Genomic DNA, 22,749 nt, shown 5'->3' with positions numbered 1-22,749 from the left:
TCATCGTTGACAGTCTCACAGAATTATCCTTGATCCTTTCAGTTCAGTTCAGGTCAGTCGCTCAGTCGTATCTGACTCTTTGCAACCTCATGAATCGCAGCACGCGAGGCCTCCCTGTCCATCACCATCTCCCGGAGTTCACTCAATTGATCCTTTAGGCATTTGTAAATGATCTCTGTCACCTGGCTGGGTAGAAATCCTGAATCCCAACCAATTGGTAACTCTTTCAAACATACTTTCATTCTTTGTTGAGAGTCAGGTAGTCAAGATTCAGTGAGGATGATCTGCTGTGGTAGTTTGCAACTTGCCATCAAGATGAGAAACAAGTAGGTGAAGCTGTTGGCACTTGTAATGTAACCGAGCATTCATTCATTTGGGCTTCTCTGGTGGCTCAGCAGTAACAAATCCACCTGCAGTGGAGGAGCTGAAGGAGATGTCATCGGGAAGACCCCCTGGAGGAGGACCTGGCCACCCACTCCAGTATTCTTGCCTGGAGAATCACATGGACAGAGGAGACTGGTGGACTGCAGTCCATAGAGTGGCAAAAAGCCAGACCCGACTAAAGCGACTTAGCATGCAACATGCACGCATTCATTCATTTAGCAAACACGATTGAACATTTGAAAAGTGAAAATGTTGGTCACTCAGTCGTGTCCAATTCTTTGCAACCCCATGGACTGCCAGTACAGGAGACACAAGAGACTCCAGTTCGATCCCTGGGTCAGGAAGATCCCCTGGAATAGGAAATGGCAAACCTGCTCCAGTATTCTTGCCTGGAAAATTCCATGGATGGAGGAGCCTGGCGGGCTACAGTCCATGGGCCCCAGAGAGTCAGACAGAATTGAGTGACTAAACAAACACACCCATTGAACATTTACATGGTAAACACTAAATGAGGAGTCAAAAATCTAAAGAAGAAGAAGGCTCAGAATCTGCTTTCAAGGAGACCATAATAATCGGGGAAGCACTCAGGTAGAGAGTGCCTTGTGTTCTGACAAGAGCGAGCAAAGAGGTAGGGTTGCTGCCTTCTGCCCCAGGGGGAGATTCAAGGACAGTCACCAGGCTAAATCTTTGCAGGATGAATAGGTGTTCTCCTGGCTAATAAAGGAGAAGAAAGAGCTTCAAGCAGAGACAGTTTTACAGGGCATGCTGCATGATGAGACTGAAAGAGGAGAGTTGAGGGAACCGTAGAAGAATTTGAAGCCAGAGAGTAACATGGTCTGATTCATAAATTAGAAAGACCCCTCTAAGTTTTCTAAAGATAAGAAACTGAAAGCAGGAAGACCTGCGTATTGGGAAGCAACTGCAGTGATTCCAGTGATGAACCATGAGAGCTTACGCTGTGGCATTGGGGATAAAAAAAGAGGGGCATGGGATGAGAGGTTTCCATAGCAGAACTGATGAATTCTAAGTGGCAGAGATTCAAGCGAGTAGGATGTAAGCCTTACTTTCAATGAATTAGCAATCTTGAGAAAACATGTAAACTCTCAAGCTTATTATGCAATGTTATATTCAAAGTGCTGCATTCACAGTCGGGTTTCTCGTCCTATGAGTCCTTCTTGTGGGAAATAATAGTAGTTTGGGGGTTTTTTGTTTGTTTTCTGGGAAAATTTCCAACTGAGAGAGTTTCAGCCCCAGTCATTGTTGATGTGAATAACTAGACAAGGAAAGAGTTTAAGATTCAAAAATACTAAGATGTGGTTGGTAAAGCAGATGGCAGGAAAAAAAGAAGTTTTTGCAGTGAAATTTGAAGAGAGTTGAGGGAAAGGAAACCCAAGCCCCAGACCTGTAGTCTCACAACTTCAGTGAAGAGGAAGAAAGAGATGTGTGGAGCTTGGTGACCACATCTGCTTTAGCATGGAGTGACCTTGGGCAGCAGCGCTGACTCTGCACAGTGTCAACCTGGATATGGGGGAGCTGTCTGAGAAGTGTTAGCCAAGAAAGACAAGTTTCCCCAAGTCTTCTTTTCATCTCATGCATCCAAATGACTTCTCATTTCTGTGACCACAGCAGGATCTCAGTGGCAGAGGTGAACAAATCTAAGTTGTAAAGTGAAAACCATAATGTCTAAATGCAGAGCCAGACAATGAAAGGAAAAACACATGTAATGCTCATGTACACATCATTTGCAGCAAAGCAAAATTTATTTCCCAGCAACATGCAAGACTGAGGGAAGGAAAATTCAGAAGTTTCTTGCAAACAAGGGAGAATCACCAGGGGCAGTAGTACCCATTATTAGTAGTTTAAAGTATTTAAGGTGGAGTTTCTGTTTTCATTATGTAGAGTGTTGACTTTTTATTTTAGAAAGGATAAATATTTGCAAGGGACTTCATAGATTCACTTCTGACCACACTCTCTATCAGGCCTTAAATTTGAAAACTGCAGATACTACAGAACTCTATTCTACGGGTTTCTAAGAGTTCCATATGTACAAATTTCCTTGGAAACCCAGAAGAGCAAGAGATTCATTTTGCCCAGAAAGAAATGTGGGAGAAGGATGCAAGAGGGAGTGACATTTGAATTGGGCTTTAAGAATGAGAAAGATTTCATCAAAGAGGCAATAGCAGAAAGGAGTTCTGGGCTGAAGTAAAAACCTCATGGACGCATGAAGATGCAGAGTATGTGGAAGAACAGCAAGTAGCAAATCGCAGTAACTACGGCATATGCTCCAATATTCTGGCCTGGAGAATTCCATGGACTATATAGTCCATGGGGTCTCAAAGAGTCGGACACAACTGAGCGACTTTCACTTCACTTCACCAAGGCATATGCTGGCTGAAGAGTGAGAGGATGGGTCAGAATCAAAGGTGGAAATATTTGTCAGGGTTATTCTGTTAAAGGTTCCAGTAAACTCAATTGGATAGTCCAACTTACTTTTTGCCACAGGTTAGATTTAAAACATTAGGCCCTATAAAATTGGAGTTGTTCTTTTTCTTCTCAAAGATGGTAATAATTGGTGAATTGTTGAGAGTTGGTGGAACTACCCTGAAGGGTTCCATTATTCCCATGAAAATTAGTAGTTCTTGTGGTAAGGAAATGTTTTAGGAATTGTTGATAATAGGTATGTCAACAACTTCCAATTGCATAATGCCCTTAGAAAGATCCAAATCTTTTTCATGTGTTTCTTTCATACTCCAGAAATAGTTTTGGCAAATGTTCAGAGAAGGCAGAAATTTGCCAGAACATACTCGTTAAAACCCCAGCTCACCTCTTTATGGAAACAATCTTAGACAAATCTTTTGTATGTCATTCAGACCCTCTAACTCGACTTTGGTGCCCATATGCATCATGTTATGAAATGTATGCATACTTAAAAAACTTTTTTTTTCTTTCTGTAATTTGCCTAAGTGCTGCAATTTGACCTGAGTCATAATTTTGAAAGTCACCTTTTCTTTTTTAGTTAAAACTTTTACTTCCAGATCTTTATTAATACTTCCACAAGGGATTAAGAAACATCACAACATATGAGTTGAAATGCTTCAGTGTTTTAAAAAACATAAATTCATGAATGACACTGAAGATAAAAAGTAGTACTATTTATGAGTCTTAAGTTCATTGTCTTCTCCCTTAAAATCAAACCCAGATATCATTCCAGGTAGGACTTTAACAAAGTTAAACAATAGAAGTAACAGGATCTTAAAACTATGGAAAATACTATAGTTGTTTCAATCAAATCAGATATAACAACTTAAGTCTGGTTGGAGATGGATGACAGATTTCAGTAATGGTATAGGGCCATTTGCTAACTGATTATTAGTTTAGAGTTACCCTTAAATTAATGTTAAATATATTTCAAATTCCAAAGCTTGTTCATGCATTCAATTATAATTCCCCTTGCCCCCAACTGGACTTCCCTGGTGGCTCAGATGGTAAAGAATCTGCCCGCAATGTGGGAGACCCGGCTTCCATCCCCGGGTCAGGAAGATCCCCTGAAGAAGAAAATGGCTACCCACTCCAGTATTCTTGCCTGGAGAATTCCATAGACAGAGGAGCCTGGCGGACTGTAGTCCATGGGGTCACAAAGAGTCAGACATGACTGAAGCGACTTAGCATGCATGCAGTAACTTATTGAAGGGGAGAGAGTTAATAACCGTCAAATTTTCCCACAATGTATTGGGAAAACTTAGTAGTGGAAAATAAATGAGGGGCTTTGGTTTACCTCATTTGGCCACCTTAGAGCCCACAGGAAGTCTAGAAACACCTCCCGGTATTACCAAAAGGCAGATAGAATCAGTTTGATTGGGTAACTTCAGAACACCCTGCATATGTGACTTTCAGTTGCAGTTGTTAACGCTAATAGCATCTTGTTATGTGATTTCAAAACAGATTCTATATGGGGTACCTGAAGGTCCTTCCCATACTCTGCCAACCAAACAGCTAGTGCTATTTTTAAATGGAAGCAGACAGTCTGTAATTTCCATGACCATTACTTAGAGTGAGTTGGCAAGTTCAAAGCAGCTTTCATGAATATTCCCTGGGGGTTGTCAGTAAAAATTGGAGGTCTAGTAAAGTTATTTTTTCCCCAAATGGATGAAGGTTTTGGTTTTATTTTGTTTTAAGCATCTGTATGATATTTTGTGAGATTATTAAAGGATATATTAGACCAGTTTTTTAGGCTTTATTTCAACCTATCAACTGACCATAATTTTTATTAAGCTATGCTCCACCTCTGATTAGATTCCCAGATGTGTAACTGTTTCTGTTGTCTTCAAAGAGGCGATTTGGGGTGGACGTAGAGCTCCTTTTTATCAGCTTTAAAAAAGCAATTTTGTCTACCAGGCACCTGTTCTACTGATGTGGCCTGGCACATCTTTGCGACCCCATGGACTGTAGCCCACCAGGCTCCTCTGTCCATGAAATTTTCCAGGCAAGAATACTGGAATGGGTTGCCATTTCCTTCTCCAGGGGATCTTCCCAACCCAGGGATCAAACCCGTGTCTGTTGTGTCTCCTGCATTGGTAGGTGGGTTCCTTAGCAGCTGAGCCACCAGGGAAGCCCCTTCTATTGATAGGTGTAGGTGATTTTATTCTGATTATTTATATTCACTCCAGAACCAAAGGCTATGTAAGATCTATCACTCATGTTTCACTCCACTCTCTAAAATGGTCACCGGAGACTCCCCCAGTCCTTAGAAGAAACCAGAATCTTACAGATTATTGCCTTCATCTTACAAAGGAAGAAATTAACACTCAGAGAAATTATCTAAGCTTTCTTTCACACGTCTGCAGAGCTAGTTAGTAAAAGAATTAGCACTGCTGCTGCTGCTAAGTCGCTTTAGTCGTGTCCGACTCTGTGTGACCCCATAGACGGCAGCCCGCCAGGCTCCCCCGTCCCTGGGATTCTCCAGGCACTTAGAACCCACTAAATCTACATTGGAAAGAAATTGGGTGTATCTCCTTCCTTTGTTTTCTGCTCTGTTTTTAGAGATCTAATTCCCCTTTGGTGAACTGCTGAAGGCAGTGAATACTGTTCATTCCCTAAACAAGCAGAGAGAGATTCTAGTCTACAAAAGTCTTTCCTTTTGACATGGGAATGTGTTTTATTACCATAAGAGAGAACAGTTATAGTAAATCCCCTAACTCAGTGACTCTTCCACCTCATTAGTGGTAAAAAACAAAACAAAAAAAAACAGGGAAATAAGTAATGACCAGTCAGGATAATTGTCCATGTACTTAAAATGTATTTTAAATGATAGATACAAAGCATATATGTCCTTTTGATTAATTTATGTTAAGATTTAGAAGAATTTCAATGTAAATTTCTTTTAGATTTCCTTCCTGTGATGTTGAACATTAGCATTTCAAAGGACAAAAATCATATTCCACCAGAATACTTGGTTTCACTAGTCTATGCAAAAAAAATCTAAGCCTTCCATGGTCTTATTAAGTATGTGGAGATATTTTGTCAGACTTACTCTTTTACTGAAAATAAAGTGATTTTCTAAATATCAGTATGTACTGTTTTAATGATCATGAAGCTTATTTCAAGCATTCATTTCAATTTTTAGTCATATTATGCATTATTTTTGAAGAACTTTTAACTCTGAATCATTTTTGGCCTTCACTTACCATGGAATAAGAAATTCATAATGAATTAAATGACAATGGTTTCTTTTGTAAAGATTCCAAAAAATTTAGTATGATTAAAAAGTAAAGGCTTTATCCTGAAAAAAATTATCTGTGGTTTTGTCCTTTAGCATTGCCATATTTGTTTTTGCAAGTTATTGTATTTAAAAGTAGCTTTAGATAAAATGGAATCTAAACATAGAATAATTCCATTAGAAGTCAGCATAGTAGCTCCCATGGTAGGGGTAATGACTGAAATAGTCCAAGGGAGTTTCTGAGTGTTGGTGATGCTTGAGTGCTGGACACATAGGTGTGCTCAGGAGTAAGTGACACATTTGGGTGAATGTTTCTATAGGTATTTTATGTCAGTTCAAAGTAAAAAAAAAAAAAAGATTAAAATGCTAAAGTAGATCCTATGAAATTTGCCCTGTACAACTTACAAACAAGTGACCTGTAGAATTCTGGTGGTAGTGTTTAGTCCCTGAGTCGTGTCTGACTCTTTGTGATGCTGTGGTCTGGGGCCCACCAGGCTCCTCTGTCCATGGGATTTCCCAGGCAAGAGTGGTGGAGTGGTTTGCCATTTCCTTCTCCAGGGAATCTTCCTGACCCAGGGATCGAACTCACATCTCCTACATTGACAGCTAGATTCTTTACCACTGAGCCACCTGGGAATCCCAGTAGTATTCTATACTACTTATTATTTGATTTCAAATTTAAGAGAATAGAATGAAAAAAACTGATGGATTGCTCCATTTTTTCCCTAAGTCCTTTCTATTACTCTAATAGGAATTTAGATGTTAAATTACTAAGTATTTACCAATTCAGGAAAAAGTTCTTAAACGTTAATTATATTTGTCATTATGGTAAAAACAAAGTAGGGCATTCTACTGAGTTTCAGAAACCTTCTGAGTTTCTGAAATGTGAATTCTTTTCTTTTTCAAGTATATTTTAAACATCCTATTAAAGACTATCTTTTAATAAAAAGAAGTAGAACTCACTTTGAAGTAAAGTATTCTTCAAATTTATTCATGTGATCAGTAATACATGGCAACCCACCCCAGTACTCTGGCTTGGAGAATTCCATGGACAGAGGAGTCTGGCAGGCTACAGTCCACAGGGTCACAAAGAGCTGGACACGACTAAGCGACTAAACACTTTCAATGCACGGTTCTTATTTTTTCCTGTGACTTGGAAACAAGGAGAAATGTTTACTCTTCAAATTAATCTTTGACAGGTTGCCTCTGCCGGAGCAGACCTTCATGGGCTACTGGACAATTGGTCAGTCAAGAAATGGAATGCAAAAACTGCTGTGTCCAGCAGAAACTCATCATATAGACGTTAAGGTTGATATCATTATTTCTTCATTAGAATATTGAATGTTATCTGTTTTTCAGTATCTTCCCTGGTGGAAAATTTATTCAATCTTAGAAATGACTTATTCTGATGTTATTTCAGAATAGATTTAGCTTCTTCTGTGATTCTCAAGTGAGTCTGGCCTCTGAGGGTCATGATATAGGTAATTGCTAATGATTGGTAGAATTCCTAAGAGCTAATCTGTATTTTAGGAAAGTCAGGCAGGACAGTTACTCCATTATGTTTGTTTTCAAGAAAAAAGGCAAAGAAATATCAATCACTAGTTGCAGTAGCAATCCTGCTAGGTTTGACTGTGGGGAATTAGCTGCTTATAAAATCAATAGAAAGGACAAGAGGGATAGAAGTCAAGGGGCCACCGCTGGACTTTTGGTTTCAGGATTAGGGTTTTGCTTCTGCACAATAAGACTGGACTAGCAAACTTTTCCTGTAAGGGGCTGAATAGTGGTGGCTCAGTGGTTAAGAACCCACCTACCAATGCAGAAGACATTAGAGACCGGGGTTTGATCCCTGCATCAGGAAGACCCCCTACAGCAGGAAATGGCAATGCACTCCAGTATTCTTGCCTGGAAAATTCCAAGGACAGAGGAGCCTGACTGGCTACAGTCCATAAGCTTGCAAAGAATCGAACACGACTGAGCAACTGCACACACACACATACACACACACACACACACACACACACACACACACACGAGTAAATATTTTAGGCATGGTGGCCATACAGATTCTGTCACAGCTACTCAGCTTTGCCCTGGTAGCACAAAAGCAGCCTCAGGCAATACATTAACAAATGAGTGACACCGTGTCCTAGTAAAATTTTATCGACACAATCAGGGAGTGGATCAGACTTGACCTATGAGCTACGGTTTGTCAGCCCTTGTAGTAGAGCATAGACTCTGACTGCTCATATTTGTCAGATTCTCCTTGTCCACACTGACTGCAGGAGGATAGCTTCTGCTGCTCATCTGCCGTACAAATCTCATGCAAGTGCATTTAATTGGCAGAAGCTAAATCATATCCAGAATGCTTGCTGCAAAGGAGTATAAGAAATGTAGTATTTCGTCGTCTAGCTCCTAAGATACAATCTAGACAGAAGAGGTAATAGCACCCGTGAATGTGTGCATGCTCAGTCACTCAGTCATGTCTGACTCTTTGTGATCCCATGGACTGTATAGCCCACCAGGCTCCTCTGTCCATGGACTTTTCCTGGCAAGAATACTGGAGTGTTTTGCCATTTCCTACTCCAAGGGATCTTCTCAACCCAGGGATCGAACCCAAGTCTTATGCATCTCCTGTATTGACAGGTGGATTCTTTTACCACTACACCACCTGGGAAGCCCCGGCTGCCACAATAGTCACTATCTGACCCAAAAAGTTTTGATTAATTAAGGACTGTAAGGGCATGCAAATCAACTGTATTTAAAAAATTATTCTCCTGGTTTGGACAGCTCTGGGTCCCCATACTTGTAGTTCAAAACTTGCAGTTGACTTAGGAAAGAGTAAAGTAATGAGAACTCCTATGGGATTTTATATCTGATATATTTTCTGAATAAAAAGAAAATGAGAAATTAAATACGATAGCACACGTGAAAGCCTTTATAAATGCAACTATATGGTATTATTATTGTCATAAGTATCATGCCAGTCAATAAAATGAGAAGAGGTATGTCAAGATACTGAGTATTTGAATTGAAAATCTTAGTTTGGAAGAACTCTAACTTTTCTACATTTTTATAACTACCCAAATATCTTATTGCAGATAACTACTTTTTTTTTAAATAGGGTCCAGCACTCATACACATACAGGAGTATCCAATAGAAAGACATGAAGGAAGATCCCAAACCTTTACCGAAGAATGTAGCTCCTGGAGGTTACCATTGGATGAAATGAACTTAATCTGTGATGTTGCTACAGCACATGGTATGTCAGTTTATTCTTTTGATTTTTCCTTCCTGCACTGATTTTTTTTTTAAAAAGCCAGATCAAAATAATCTCTAGACATCAAGAAGTCTATGCTAGACTCAGTCACTGTGCCATGCTTGGACTGGATAGCAATTATATGTAATTTAGATCTAATTTCCTATAACAACCTAACAAAATACTATTGTGGAATCCACATAAGCGTGACTGAGTTCATATGCACGTCTGTTTCTCATTACAATTGTAGCACAAAGTTAAACTCACCCCGGGCTCATGCTAAAAATAGAAGGGGGAAAGAAAAAGGAAAAACATTGGATTTTTTTTGGCTGGGATTCCAGTTTGGTGATTACATGTATTCTGAAAGCAGGGTTGGAGGATTTACAGTCATTAAACCTCTCATTGTAAAGAATGGCAAATAAAGGATGTGAGTTTTTGGCGTCTGCACCTCTGGACTGTTGCCATTACCTACTGATTCATGCAGTATGTCCTAGGTACTTTTGGCAGAAGTACCTGCCAAAAATTGATGGCAGTTACTAAGGTGATATCAACAGAAGTGATGACAGGGGGAAGGGAGAGACTCGCTAACTTATCTACAATGGGGATTATTCAGGCAAAAATTAGGAAGCAAGCTTTTGTTTGTGTACATTCTATCAATGTTTGTTCCTAAAATCAGCTATGTTGAGTAAAAATATGTGCTTTTAAAATATACAGGGGTTTTGTTGGTAACAGACTGGTGTTCCTATTAAGATATTTTACATTCACTGTGTGTTGGGTTTATTGGTCACGTAGTCCTGTCTGACTCTTTGTGACCCCATGATCGTATGTGACCCGCCAGTCTCCTCTGTCCATGGAGTTCTCTAGACAAGAATACTGGAGTGGGTTGCCATTTCCTTCTCCAGCGGGTCTTCCTACCCAGGGATCGAACTCCAGTCTCCTGCACTGCAAGTGAATTCTTTACTGGCTGAGCCATCAGGGAAGCCCTATTATGTAGGGAATAATATGAATGTAGAAAGTGAAGAAGACCTAAAGAGCCTCTTGATGAAAGTAAAAGAGGAGAGTGAAAAAGCTGGCTTAAAACTCAACATTCAGAAGACTAAGATCATGGCATCTGGTCCCATGGCAAATAGATGGGGAAACAGTGGAAACAATGACAGACTTTATTTTGGGGGGCTCCAAAATCACTGTAGATGGTGACTACAACCATGAAATTAAAAGACGCTTACTCCTTGGAAGGAAAGTTATGACCAACCTAGACAGCATATTAAAAAGCAGAGACATTACCTTGCCAACAAAGGTCCGTCTAGTCAAGGCTATGGTTTTTTCCAGTGGTCATGTATAGATGTGAGAGTTGGACTGTAAAGAAAGCTGAGTGCCGAAGAATTGATGCTTTTGAACTGTGGTGTTGGAGAAGACTCCTGAGAGTCCCTTGGACTGAAAAGAGATCCAACCAATCCATCCTAAAGGTGATCAGTCCTGGGTGTTCATTGGAAGGACTGATATTGAAGCTGAAACTCCAGTACTTTGGCCACCTGATGCAAAGAGCTGACTCATTGGAAAAGACCCTGATGCTGGGAACGATTGAGGGCAGGAGGAGAAGGGGACAACAGAAGATGGTTGGATGGCATCACCGACTCGATGGACATGAGTTTGGGTAAACTCCGAGAGTTGATGGTGAACAGGGAGGCCTGGTGTGCTGCAGTCCATGGGGTTGCAAAGAGTTGGACACGACTGAGCGACTGAACTGAACTGAACTGAAAATGTCTTAATAGCCACACTAGTCCCTCACATAATTTAACCAACAAAAACTCTGTACATTTTAGAAGCACATATTTTTACTCAACATAGCTAAAGTTAGGAACAAACATCCACAGAACGTACGTGAGTAGAGAATGTGTATAGGTCTTACTGATAAAGTTTGAACTTTGGCTCTTATCTCATTTTTAGAGATTGTGAATAAGTATGCTGTGAACCTCTGCCTCATGTCAGTGACAGGGGTTGTTAAACCTTGTCACAGTCTCACAGTTCTTCTCAACGCAGCATTCCAGGCAGCCACGGCCAGCCAGTCAGAACTGGTCCTTAAAAGTGAAACTCATTTGCTGTCTCTCACATAATTTAACCCTCTTTTTCAGTATTGTCCACATTTGCAAACTGGACCTTTGTGTTGTTTTTTTGATCTCTTTAGTTTTTTTGCCTATTTTGTATTTGGGAGAGAAAAGAATATTTTCTTGGTTCTCTTAGAATCAGTTAGATAGATAGATATGTTTGAGCCAGAGACCAAACAGTACTTAATGCTGCAATAAGAGAGAACAATTGATGTTTGTGAAGTATATTTCTATTAATACTTTTATTATATTTCCAAAGTTGCTCAATAAATGTTGAATTGAATTTATTTGTGCTGATAGACACATTAAAAACATTCTTAAATTATAAGTCATGTGGTTCTGATGTTCGGAACTGTAGTTCCTACACAGCTCACAGTGTCTCCTAAATAACGCCTTTCTCTGATCTCCTACTGACTTGTGTTTCTTATCAATGTCAGCTTATTTGTTTAATTTATCTTTATATATATTTGGTCTTTATGTGTGCACATCACACACATACACACACACACACACATACAAGCACTATATTTTTTTCCTGAAATTAGCAGCATAGTCCCACATATTTCATTATCATAGCTTATACCTTAGTTTGGGGTTCAGAAAATATGACCACTTGTAAATAGATACCTGGATGATGAGTGATATTAATAGTGATTATTATACAGAAGCAGCTTAATCCCTTGCTTTAGGGTGCCCAGAAATAGAGATTATGGTTAACAGTCCAGAACCTGGCTACTCAAAGGGACGCCCTCAAGCCTAGAGCAGTGACATTTCCTGGGTTCTCACTGGAAAGGCAGAGTGAAACCCCACCCCAGAGCCTCTGCCCCAAGCCTAGAGCAGTGACATTTCCTGGGAGCTCACTGGAAAGGCAGAGTGAAACCCCACCCCAGAGCCCCTGAGTCAGAATCTGCACTTTCATTAGATCCCCAGGTGATTCACACACACTTGAAAGTTGAGGAAGCACTGAAATAGAATTCAGAAAAGGGACCTAGTCAAGTACTTGATTGAAAAGACAGGTTTTGTAATAAAAAAAATACACAAATATGAAAAAAGATAATTTGGAAAATAAGATCCATAGAGCTAAGAATCAAAAAATGGAAATACTTATTTACTTGAAAACCCTGAAGAGCTAGTAAACTGGGAAATACCAGATTAGCAGACGGAAGATGTTGACCAGCTGTTATCCATCTGAGCCAATAATAAAATAAGAGGAAACAGACTTTTATTGAAGCACAAAATACTTTCATAGAAGGAAGAATTTCCTGACATTGAGGAGTGTTAAATATTTAATGGTGTTACTGTGAGATGTTACGGAATTCTTTGGGGGACAAATAGATACTTACTTCCTGGAGTATAGGCATGGTCCCATCTATTGATACGTTTAGAAAGAAGAAAGTGTTAGTCGCTCAGTTGTGTCCTACTCTTTGTAATCCCCTGGACTGTAGTCCACCAGGCTCCTCTGTCTATGGGATTCTCCAGGCAAGAATACTGGAGTAGGTTGCCATTCCCTTCTCCAACACTTAGAGCAGGTATGAAATTGCTTCTCCCAGTGCTCTTTGACCAATCCATGTGCAGGTCATCTGCTCAGTTCTGGTTGTATGCCGTCTTATGATTCAGTTTTCACTGGACCTTTTTGGACCAGGCAGAAAATCTACTGCAGAATAGAATTAACTCTGGTTTTTTTTTGTTTTTTTTCGTCATTTCAGAAAATGAGGAAAACACTCTGTATGTAGTTGCATGCAATCCCGTGTCCTTATACTTTATGAATATGACTGGGAAAAGCGGCCACTTTGTGGACCTTTTCGACATCTTCCCGAGAACGGCCAGTGGAATCTGGCACCCATTTGTGACGGTGGCACCGCTGGGAAACCCCCTAAAGGGTCAAGTGGTTCTCCACGAGCAGCAGGTAACGACGTGGCCTCATTACGTGAGGGACAGGCAAGAATGTTTCCCAGCCTGTCACTGAAAGTGTGTGCTTTCATAAGGACTGAGGAGAGGGGCTGCAGGAAGGGGTCAGGAGTTGTGTGTTATCAGTACCACAAGGCAGGCTAATGCCTTCCTCTCTGGGGGACTTCAACGTGGGCTTTATTCTCGAAACATGTTGAGTGAGGGTTTCCTAACCTCAGTACTAGTGACATTTGAGGCTGGATAGTTCATTGTTGGGGGCTTTCTTGGTGGCTCAGCAGTAAAGAATCCGCCTGCAACGCAGGAGACGTTAAGAGATGGGGTCAGTCCCTGGGTAGGAAAGACCCCCTGGAGGAGGGCATGGCAACCCACTCCAGTATTCTTGCCTAGAGAATGCCGTGGACAGAGGAGCCTGGTGGACTGCAGTCCATGGGGTCGCAGAGTCTACATGACTGAAGAGACTGAGCAGCAGCAGCAGCGGTTCATTGTTATGAAGTTTGCATTCTCTGTGGGGAGATAGATAGCAAGTGCGCCAACGAATAAATATGCCAGTTTCAAGCAGTGATGACTGCCGTACAGTTCATGGGATCCCAAGAGAGTCAGACACAATCTAGCGACTAAACAACAACAAGAAAAAATGTCTTAGGGAAAGATGGGGGTAGGGTGGAAGGAGTTGGAAGAATGAATAGTACTCAAGAGTGCTCAGATAGCTCCGCTTAGGAGATGACACGTTATCTGAAACCCAAAGGGCATTCTTTATGTGGAGACAGCTGTGTAGCTATACTGCATGGAATTGTCTTAGTCCAGGGGTCTCCAGCCTCCAGGATCGAATGCCTGATGATCTGAGGCGGAGCTGATGTAACAGTAATAGAAATAAAGTGCACAATAAATGTAAGGTGCTCGAATCATCCTGACATCCGCCCCATCCCCCATCCGTGAAAAAATTGTCTTCTGCAAAGCTGGAGCTGGTGCCAGAAAGGTTGGGGACCGCTCTCTTAGTCTGTTTGGGCTGCTGTAATGTAGGTACCGTAGACAAGGTAGCTTATAAACAGCAGGCATTTATTTCTCACAGTTCTGCAGCCTGGCAAGTCCAAGATCAAGGTGACTGCAGGTTCAGGATCTGGTGAAAACCTCCTTCCTAGATAGCGGTCTTTTCCCTGCGACCTCACATGGCAGAAGTAGCAGGGATCACATCCATGTGTCTTTTGTAAGGGCACTAATCCCATTCATAAAGTCAAAAAGGGCATTCCAAATGTCAAAAAGGACACAACTTAGTGACTAAACAACAACAAAGTTAATCTGTACTATCCAACAGAAAGGAATACAATGTTTTTATAGACCTGTTACCCACCTGATAGCTACTAAATAATGTGTGTGTGTGTGTGTGTTCAGTCATTTTAGTTGTTTCTGACTCTGTGACCCTATGGACTGTAGCCCTCCAGGCTCCTTATCCATGGGATTCTCCAGACAAGTATACTGGAGTGGGTTGCCATTTCCTCCTTCCCAACCCACGGAATCTTCACAGCCCAGGGATCAAACCCACATCTCCTGTCTCCTGCAATGCAGGCAGATGGGTTGCCATTTCCTTCTTCCCAACCCATGGAATCTTCCCAACCCAGGGATTGAACCCACGTCTCCTGTGGCATTCTTTACCACTGAGCCACCAGGGAAGCCCAGCAAATAGTATACTAAGCATATTATTCATTCATCAAGTAAGTATCATGTGCTTACTCTTAGGGATACTTCCATAAACAAAACAAAAGTCCTTGTTCTGAGAAGCTTGTATTCTGGTGCAGAAAGATAGACAATAAGCAAAATAAATAATTACAACTTAGATGATGAGAAACAAGGGAGAGTAAAATAGAAGGAAGACTGCCATTTAAAGCAGGGCGGGTGACTGAGAAAGTGATATTTAAGTGGATTTGATAGCGTTGAGGGAGAAAAGAGATATTGGGAAGCAGAGAGTTCCTAGGGAAAGGGAATTATAAATTCAAAGACCCAGAGGCTGGAATATGCCTTTGGATCTTTAAAGAAGTGTGCTGGGGAAGATTGAATGAGGGCCAGAGTATAAAGAGGCGAGGCCAAAGAGGTCCCGCAGTGAGTTGGGGCAGGACCATGGTGGAGGGTGGGGACGCAGAGGGGCAAAGCCTTATGAATCATTCTACGGTTCTGCGCTGCCTGTGAGGAGAGGGGAAGAAGGTCTTAGGGGGCTTCAAGCAGATGAGCAGCTAGATCAGACATACATTTTAGGGATTTCTCTAGCTCCTCTGTGGTGAATAGTCTACAGGTATGAAGGCAGAATGAAGGAAACTAATTAAGAGATTTTTTACAATGATTCAAGCAAGAGATCACCCAAGTTTGGAAGTCATCAGTAATGATGGATTCTATATATATTCCGAAGGTGCGACTAACAGGATTTCCTAACAGATCAGATACATGAAGTGACAGAGTAGAAGCTAAGGTCAACTTTAAGATTTAAGGCTTCAGCAACAAAAAGGGTAGACCTGCCATGAACTGAGATGAGGAAGGAATTGATTTGGGAGGAAAATTAGATGTGTGATTCAATTCGAGATGCCTATAACAAAGCCAAGTAGATGATTCTGCTGTTTAATGGAGAACAGGAAGCATAAATTGGGAAGTCACTGGAGTATAAATGTTATTTAAATCATGAAACTGAAAGCGATGACTAAGGGAATGGAATGTGGGTAGAAAAGAGAAATCTCAGCTCTAAGCCCTCGAGCACTGAAATATGAAGAAATCGGGGAAAGAAGGAGGAATCGACCGAGGGGAACTGAAGATGAGCATCCGGTGGTGGAGATGAATAAACCAGGATGTGGCATTTCAGAAGCCACGTGACGACTATCTCAGGGAGGAAGATTGATGATTAAATGCTGACAACGTGTCAAGGAAAAGATGGCATACGTTATTCCACGTTATTCTTCCGGAGGCTCAGTGGGGTAGCTTTAGCAATATTTACATGTGAGGAAACTGAAGCTCACGGAGTTTAAATAACTTGCCCAGTAAACACTTGGTAGAACAGAAGTTCAAGCCAAATCGGATTGACACCAGCAGAATTAAAGTAGTTTTGTCCACTCACTGCAGAAAGGTGGGGGCAGGTAGTCTGAAAATTTTTTAAAGTTATTCGTCATAGGAAAATATTGAAAAAATGCAATGTTTTTACTTGTTAAGTATTTTAAGGTACTCTAAGAATAAAGCATTACCCAGAACAGTGCTTTTAGGCTGTTTCTAATCAAGAATTTTTAAAATCTCGTAAATAACATATCAGGGTTTCACCGAGTTAAGTAAGTCAACTTCAACTTTAGGCTTTGCCTAAGTAATTACTGTTGAGGCAATCTGAGCACAGGTTGGAAAAGAATTTCCAGACACAGAGCATTTCAGAAGGGAGTGAGTTTATTCAGAACAACGAGCAGACATAACGTGGGCACTGCAAGCGCAGAGGGCCGACCTCCTGACAGACCAGAGAGAGTCAGTTTTTGTGGGTTAATAACCAATTTTTATAGCCTCAGGGACAAAAAAAATTCCTCCTGGGCCGTTGGCCATGGTGATTGGTTGGGGCGCGATAGGGTGCTTACTGGAGTGGGCGTCTTTGCCTGATTGGGAGTCAGGAAGCTTGTCAGTGGTGACAGGAGCTTATAGCAAGAGTTGCAAAGGGGCTCGGTCAGCTTCGGAGATGTCCTTGCTTCTGGGCTCGGCTTCTGTGGCCATGGTGCAAGGTCTTGCACCTGTGGCATCGGGGCAGGACTCCACAATTATCATAAATTCTGAGTTAATCGGTTTTTTTCTGATTTTCACAACTTTTTTTCACTTTACTTTCTCCTAGAAGCAGAATATACAAATGTCCAGCTCTTGCTTAGAAAAGCTTGTGTCCATCCTATTGGAAAAGGTTTTACTTTGTAGAGTTCCGACAAAATATCAATGCCATTGAACTGATTTCTACAGCCAGAGGAAATTCTCATAAAAAGCACATGATATCTTGGTGATTTTTGATTAAGTGAACCAATCAAATTTAAATAGAAGTCTGATTTTGGAGTATTTTTTCAAAAAATCTTGCCAAATTTTCAACTGTCAAATTTACAGATACCAATTCTAAAAGTATGAGATTTTCAGGTCCTCAGGAAGCAGTTTGTCTTCTCATAAGATCCAATTATTTGGCAACATTGTGGATCAGTTCCCTGCTCATGTATAATGACTTTCATCAAAGACAGTGTGTTTTTTGTATAAACCCACGCTTCCCCTCCTGGCATTCTTACATGCTACCTGACTTTCCCCGTTGACCAGTTTCAGCGATTCTCCAGGTTACCTCAATGCCCTGAGCAGACTCGCATGGCTTACCAGGATTTCTGTCTACCTGTCCTCTGTTTTATATTGTGTCCCCACTAGAGTATTAAGCCCTCCTTAATTCCAAATGAACGGCACGTAACTGTAAAATTTAACAAATGATAAATAATTCTAATCTAATGAAAAAATGAGTGTGCGTCCTTCAGTTCCTTCTCCCCCATTCTGCCCTAGCTAAAAAGGGGGCTGAAATATTGTAAAGAAGTACTTCGGTTAATTCATCTATCCCTTGTCTTTATAGAGCTTGGCAACAGATGCATTTCGCTGGTTGGTTTAAGAAGTTGTTCAAAAATTCCTTGCTAAAATAAAATCTTAAGTGAGGAAAGGGAAACTTCGCCATGCCTAAAAATAAAGCCTCCTCCCTCCCCCCTACCCCACCCCACCATGAGATTACTTATTACATCTGTACAGAGTTTAGAATTTCAGACTTTAGGACATGGAGGTCATCCAGAGGTTACTTTTCTCCCAGTCAAATACAAACATAATAAAACTGCTCACTCGCTTCTCCTCCCTGCCCCCCTGGAAGGAGTGCCAAAACCACAGTTACATGTACTCATGTGTGACGCAAAATTCTATTTTTAAACTCAGACAGAATATATCATTAGTCATTTACAGAAGGAAACCATTAACATCTAAAAGGATGGAGCAGCAGAACTCCTTCATACTGCCAGTTGGTTCTAGAACTAATTCTAAATACAGCAGTGGCTGGAAACATGTATGTATACACACACATATAAAGATATGTTTTCTGTTACTTAGAAAGATCCAATTTTTCGGTTCACTTCGGAAGTACTAGACCCTAAAAAGGAAGAAAAATGCAAAACTGTACTCATTTTTGTGCGTAACCATATCTGTTTAATCATCTACTTATTCTTCTACTTAGTCACATTTGGGATCAAACATTATTTTTAGGACTTTCTGTTGCTTATTAAAGTTAATATTATCCAAATTGCTTAAGTGCTAGCAATTTGTGTTAATGTTGTACATATTTATCATAAGAGAGATTTTCTTCTTTAAAAAATTCTAACTCAAAAAAAGATTTAATCTAGAATAGAGACTACAAAATTTTAACTTATTAGTACAACTTCTTAAGGAAAACTTTAAGGATTTTCCTTGAGATTTTTATCATATTCAAACTTTCAAATGCCAGGAATGGTGCTTCTTATATGATATGTTGATTTTAAAAAAGAATATTACTAATACACATTCATTTTTTAAAAAATAAGCTTTTTATTTTGTACTGGGGTATAGTTGATTAACAAACAACATTGCGAAGGTTTCAGGTGAACAGTGAAGGGACTCAGCCATACGTACACATGTATCCTTTCTCCCCCAAACCCCTCTCCCATCCAGGATACCACGCAACATTGAGCAGAGTTCCATCGTAATACACATCTGTAATGGAGAATTGCATATTACACAGAATGATGCATTCTAAGTGTCTTTATAAGAAAAACTTTAAGCTTTGTCAACTTGTTTAGAATTTTTTTAATATAGCCAATATTTGGAATATATGGAATAAAGGAAACTTCAGTGCAACTACTACTTTAATTCTTGAGCACTTCAGTAAAATTCGCTTGTAAAATAAATTGAAGCCACACTATGAGGTCTCAGATTTGCAGGTGAATTGTTAATCTATTTTCATTTCCTTTTATTTCCTCTCTAATTAGATTATGTGATAAAGGGCAAAAGTAATGATTATTCATCCTTGTATTCTTCTTCCTTCTTTAAATATAAGTTGGATGGCATCACTGACTCAATGGACATGAGTTTGGGGAAACTCCCAGAGATAGTGGAGGACAGGAAAGCCTGGTGTGCTGCAGTCCATGGGGTCACAGAGGCAGACATAGTGACTGAACAGCAACAACAAATAAATGTTATGGAAGAAATGAGCAGACTTTTCATATTTTGTATATATTTTACAAAATATATAGTAATTCTTTGGATGCTTTGTGATTTTATTTTCCCCAAAGAAAGTTCTTTAAATGAAAAGTTCATAAGGGTTAGGATAACTGAAGGAGCCCCAGATTTTAATAAGACAAAACAAAATGAACCAAAATAAGAGAGGAAAAAAAGACAATTACATAACAATGAGGCTTGAGAAAAAATTTGTCCGTGCCTTTTTGTAAACCTGTTAGTCTGACCTTCAAATGTCTTTAAATTTTAACTGAAAACCCAGCTTCTTTACATTCCTTTAAAATATTCAATCTTTTCTGGCTTTGTAAATTTTAAGTTCTTATTTCATGTGTTTCTATTCACTTATTTTAATGTCTAAGGTTAATTTTTTTTTTAGTTTTTTTTTTTTTTCTTGAAAAAATCCTCCTAATTTCTGGGAGGTTATTACTTCATTTGCATAACTGTGATGAATGCTGCTGGAGCCATCTCTTGTCACTGTGTTATCACAGCACGAGCTGTGAAAGTTCCCAAGCTCAGTGAATGACAAGATGCAGAAATACTCATTACCAGCTTGGTTCTTGGGGTCCTTGATATTTTCTTGCAAATCCATCTTTATATCATGTACATATTTTCTGAGTTGAACCTGCATTTGTGAAAAGAATAAATGAGATTCAGTTATGCACGGTGTGTTGTTGTTCAGTCGCTAAGTTGTGTCTGACTCTTTGTGATGCCGTGGACTGCAGCACACCAGGCTTCCCGGTCCTTCACTGTCTCCCCGAGTTTGCTCAGACACATGTCCATCGAGTTGGTGATGCCATCCAGCCATCTCAGCCTCCGTTGTCCCCTTCTCCTCCTGCCTTCAATCTTTCCCAGCATCAGGGTCTTTTCCAATGAGACTTCGCATCAGGTAGCCAAAATATTAGAGCTTCAGCTTCAGTATCAGTCCTTCCAAAGAATATTCAAGGTTGATTTCCTTTAGGATTGACTAGTTTGATCTCCTTGCTGTCCAAGGGACTCTCAAGAGTCTTCTCCAGCACCATGATTCCTCAGGCCAAACAACTAACAGCATAGTCCCTCTCATCATCAGACAATTGAATGCATAGTGTAGGAGAGTTTTTCAACATGCTTTTTTTTTTTTTTTTGTAAATCACTTAAAAATTTTTTTCAATTGGAAGATAATTGCTTTACAATGTTGTATTGGTTTAACTGCACATTCTTTAAGTGTAATTTTGATAAAAGTAAACAGACTTTTAAAAATGATCAAATGTCTAAATTTCCTCCTTAATACATAATAAAACAGAGTCATGGTTAAACCTAGCCTATATTTACAAGGGGATGGTTTTAAGATAAAATCTTCAAAGAAGAAAGTCTGCCTTACATAATTAAAAATATCCTCATTAAACCATGGAAGGCTTTAAATTCTGTACTATGGAAAATCACTTAGTGTTTTTATGGAGTCGTTTAAATATTTCAGTATTGTCATCTTACCTTTGGTTTACTTATCACTAAATACCCTTTATTTCCAGGCTGCCAAGGGACTGCTGCTTTAAAAAAAAAAAACAAAACTATTCTCTTTATTTCCAGAGCAATGTCATCCTGTTGCTGGATCCCGCTAGCCAAGCCCTTCGCCGTCTCATCCTACCTTCAGAAGAATTTACAATGAAGAAAACTTCCTGGTGGAACAAGGAGGAAGCTGTAAGGAATACCCAGCCTGCCCAGTAAATTGCCAAGGGTTTTCTGTAGCTTTCTAACTGTAAAAATGCATGCCTGCCCTCCCCTTGTGGCACCTTCTGTTTGCTATAATGCACAAAAGAATTCTCTTATTAGGCACTTTTGAATTTTAATATGATACAAGTAGGTAGACGTAGATAGACGTATAACTAAGTATCAGTGTTCTTTTTGTATCCATCGCAGGAACATTTGAACTAATAATCATAGGACTTCATGAGCCATTTGTGTGTGATATTCATGACAAATCCCTAATCATGCAGGCACTTTAACCTGCTTTCCAGGTCTGTGTTAATGTTTTGAATTTATGTAATGAACCTTTGAGTGTAACATCTGGTTGTATTTACAAGATAAATAAATATTTTAGCTTAATAAACTAGTAATTAAACATTTTGGCCAACCCCAGGGAGTCTATTCTGCCATTCAGAAAAAGGTAATGGATATAAAACAGAACTTACCCTCTGCCCTGGACAACATAGCATGCTTATAGGTCTTAAAATGCCATGAAAAAAAGAGATATTTTAAATGTCATAAATAGATCCAAACCTAAGAAACAAAATATTTCCTATGTATTGACGCTATGGTACAAACATCACAGTTAATCACCAGATAGCATGTTTACTTGTAATCAGATTTGGCATTATTTTTTTAAATATTATCCTAAAAATGTTTTAGTACATAGTTCACAGTGAATTTTAAAATATATTTTAATCCATGTTACCGTAAGAGTCTTGGAACGGATGAAGAGGGGTGCTTCTCAGAGAATTATATGTTTTACACATTGAAGAACTTTATTTAAGGAAAAGCAGCTGAAGAGACGTGATTGCATCCATCACAGTTAATGTGAATATTTTGTTTTTTCTTGTCTTTAGGAAACTTACAAAATGTGTAAAGAGTTTTCACACAAAAACTGGCTAGTGTTCTACAAAGAAAAAGGGTGAGTTTTTTGCTGTAGAGGGTTTAAACTGTGATTTTCTTCTGTCCATTCTCTTTCCTCCTTTAATTTTACTGTGTGCTAAGAGTTCCAAAGAATAGCAAGGAAAGATAAGAAAGCCTTCCTCAGTGATCAATGCAAAGAAATAAAGGAAAACAACAGAATGTGAAAGACTAGAGATCTCTTCAAGAAAATTAGAGATACCAAGGGAACATTTCATGCAAAGATGGGCTCGATAAAGGACAGAAATGGTATGGACCTAACAGAAGCAGAAGATATTAAGAAGAGGTGGCAAGAATACACAGAAGAACTGTACAAAAAAGAGCTTCATGACCCAGATAATCACGATGGTGTGATCACTCACCTAGAGCCAGACATCCTGGAATGTGAAGTCAAGTGGGCCTTAGGAAGCATCACTACAAACAAAGCTAGTGGAGGTGATGGAATTCCAGTTGAGCTATTTCAAGT

At 39.7% G+C, this 22,749-nt stretch overlaps 1 protein-coding gene across 1 annotated transcript in view; it reads left to right on the top strand.

Annotated features, from left to right (window-relative positions):
• Positions 1-22,749, top strand: part of LOC104983958 (von Willebrand factor A domain-containing protein 8-like) — a 186,721-nt gene that overhangs the window by 55,302 nt on the left and 108,670 nt on the right. Inside the window, exons 8-12 of the mRNA XM_010833524.1 lie at positions 7,300-7,408; positions 9,222-9,360; positions 13,169-13,368; positions 21,204-21,314; positions 22,220-22,284. Of these exons, the coding sequence (XP_010831826.1) occupies positions 7,300-7,408; positions 9,222-9,360; positions 13,169-13,368; positions 21,204-21,314; positions 22,220-22,284 (624 nt within the window). The remainder of the gene's footprint in view (positions 1-7,299; positions 7,409-9,221; positions 9,361-13,168; positions 13,369-21,203; positions 21,315-22,219; positions 22,285-22,749) is intronic.

This window comes from Bison bison, unplaced genomic scaffold (assembly GCF_000754665.1).
Source record: "Bison bison bison isolate TAMUID 2011002044 unplaced genomic scaffold, Bison_UMD1.0 scf7180017863702, whole genome shotgun sequence".
NCBI classification, from domain to species: Eukaryota; Metazoa; Chordata; class Mammalia; order Artiodactyla; family Bovidae; genus Bison; species Bison bison.
Note: the sequence above shows the minus strand (reverse complement) of the source record. Positions and strands in the feature narration are given on the sequence as shown.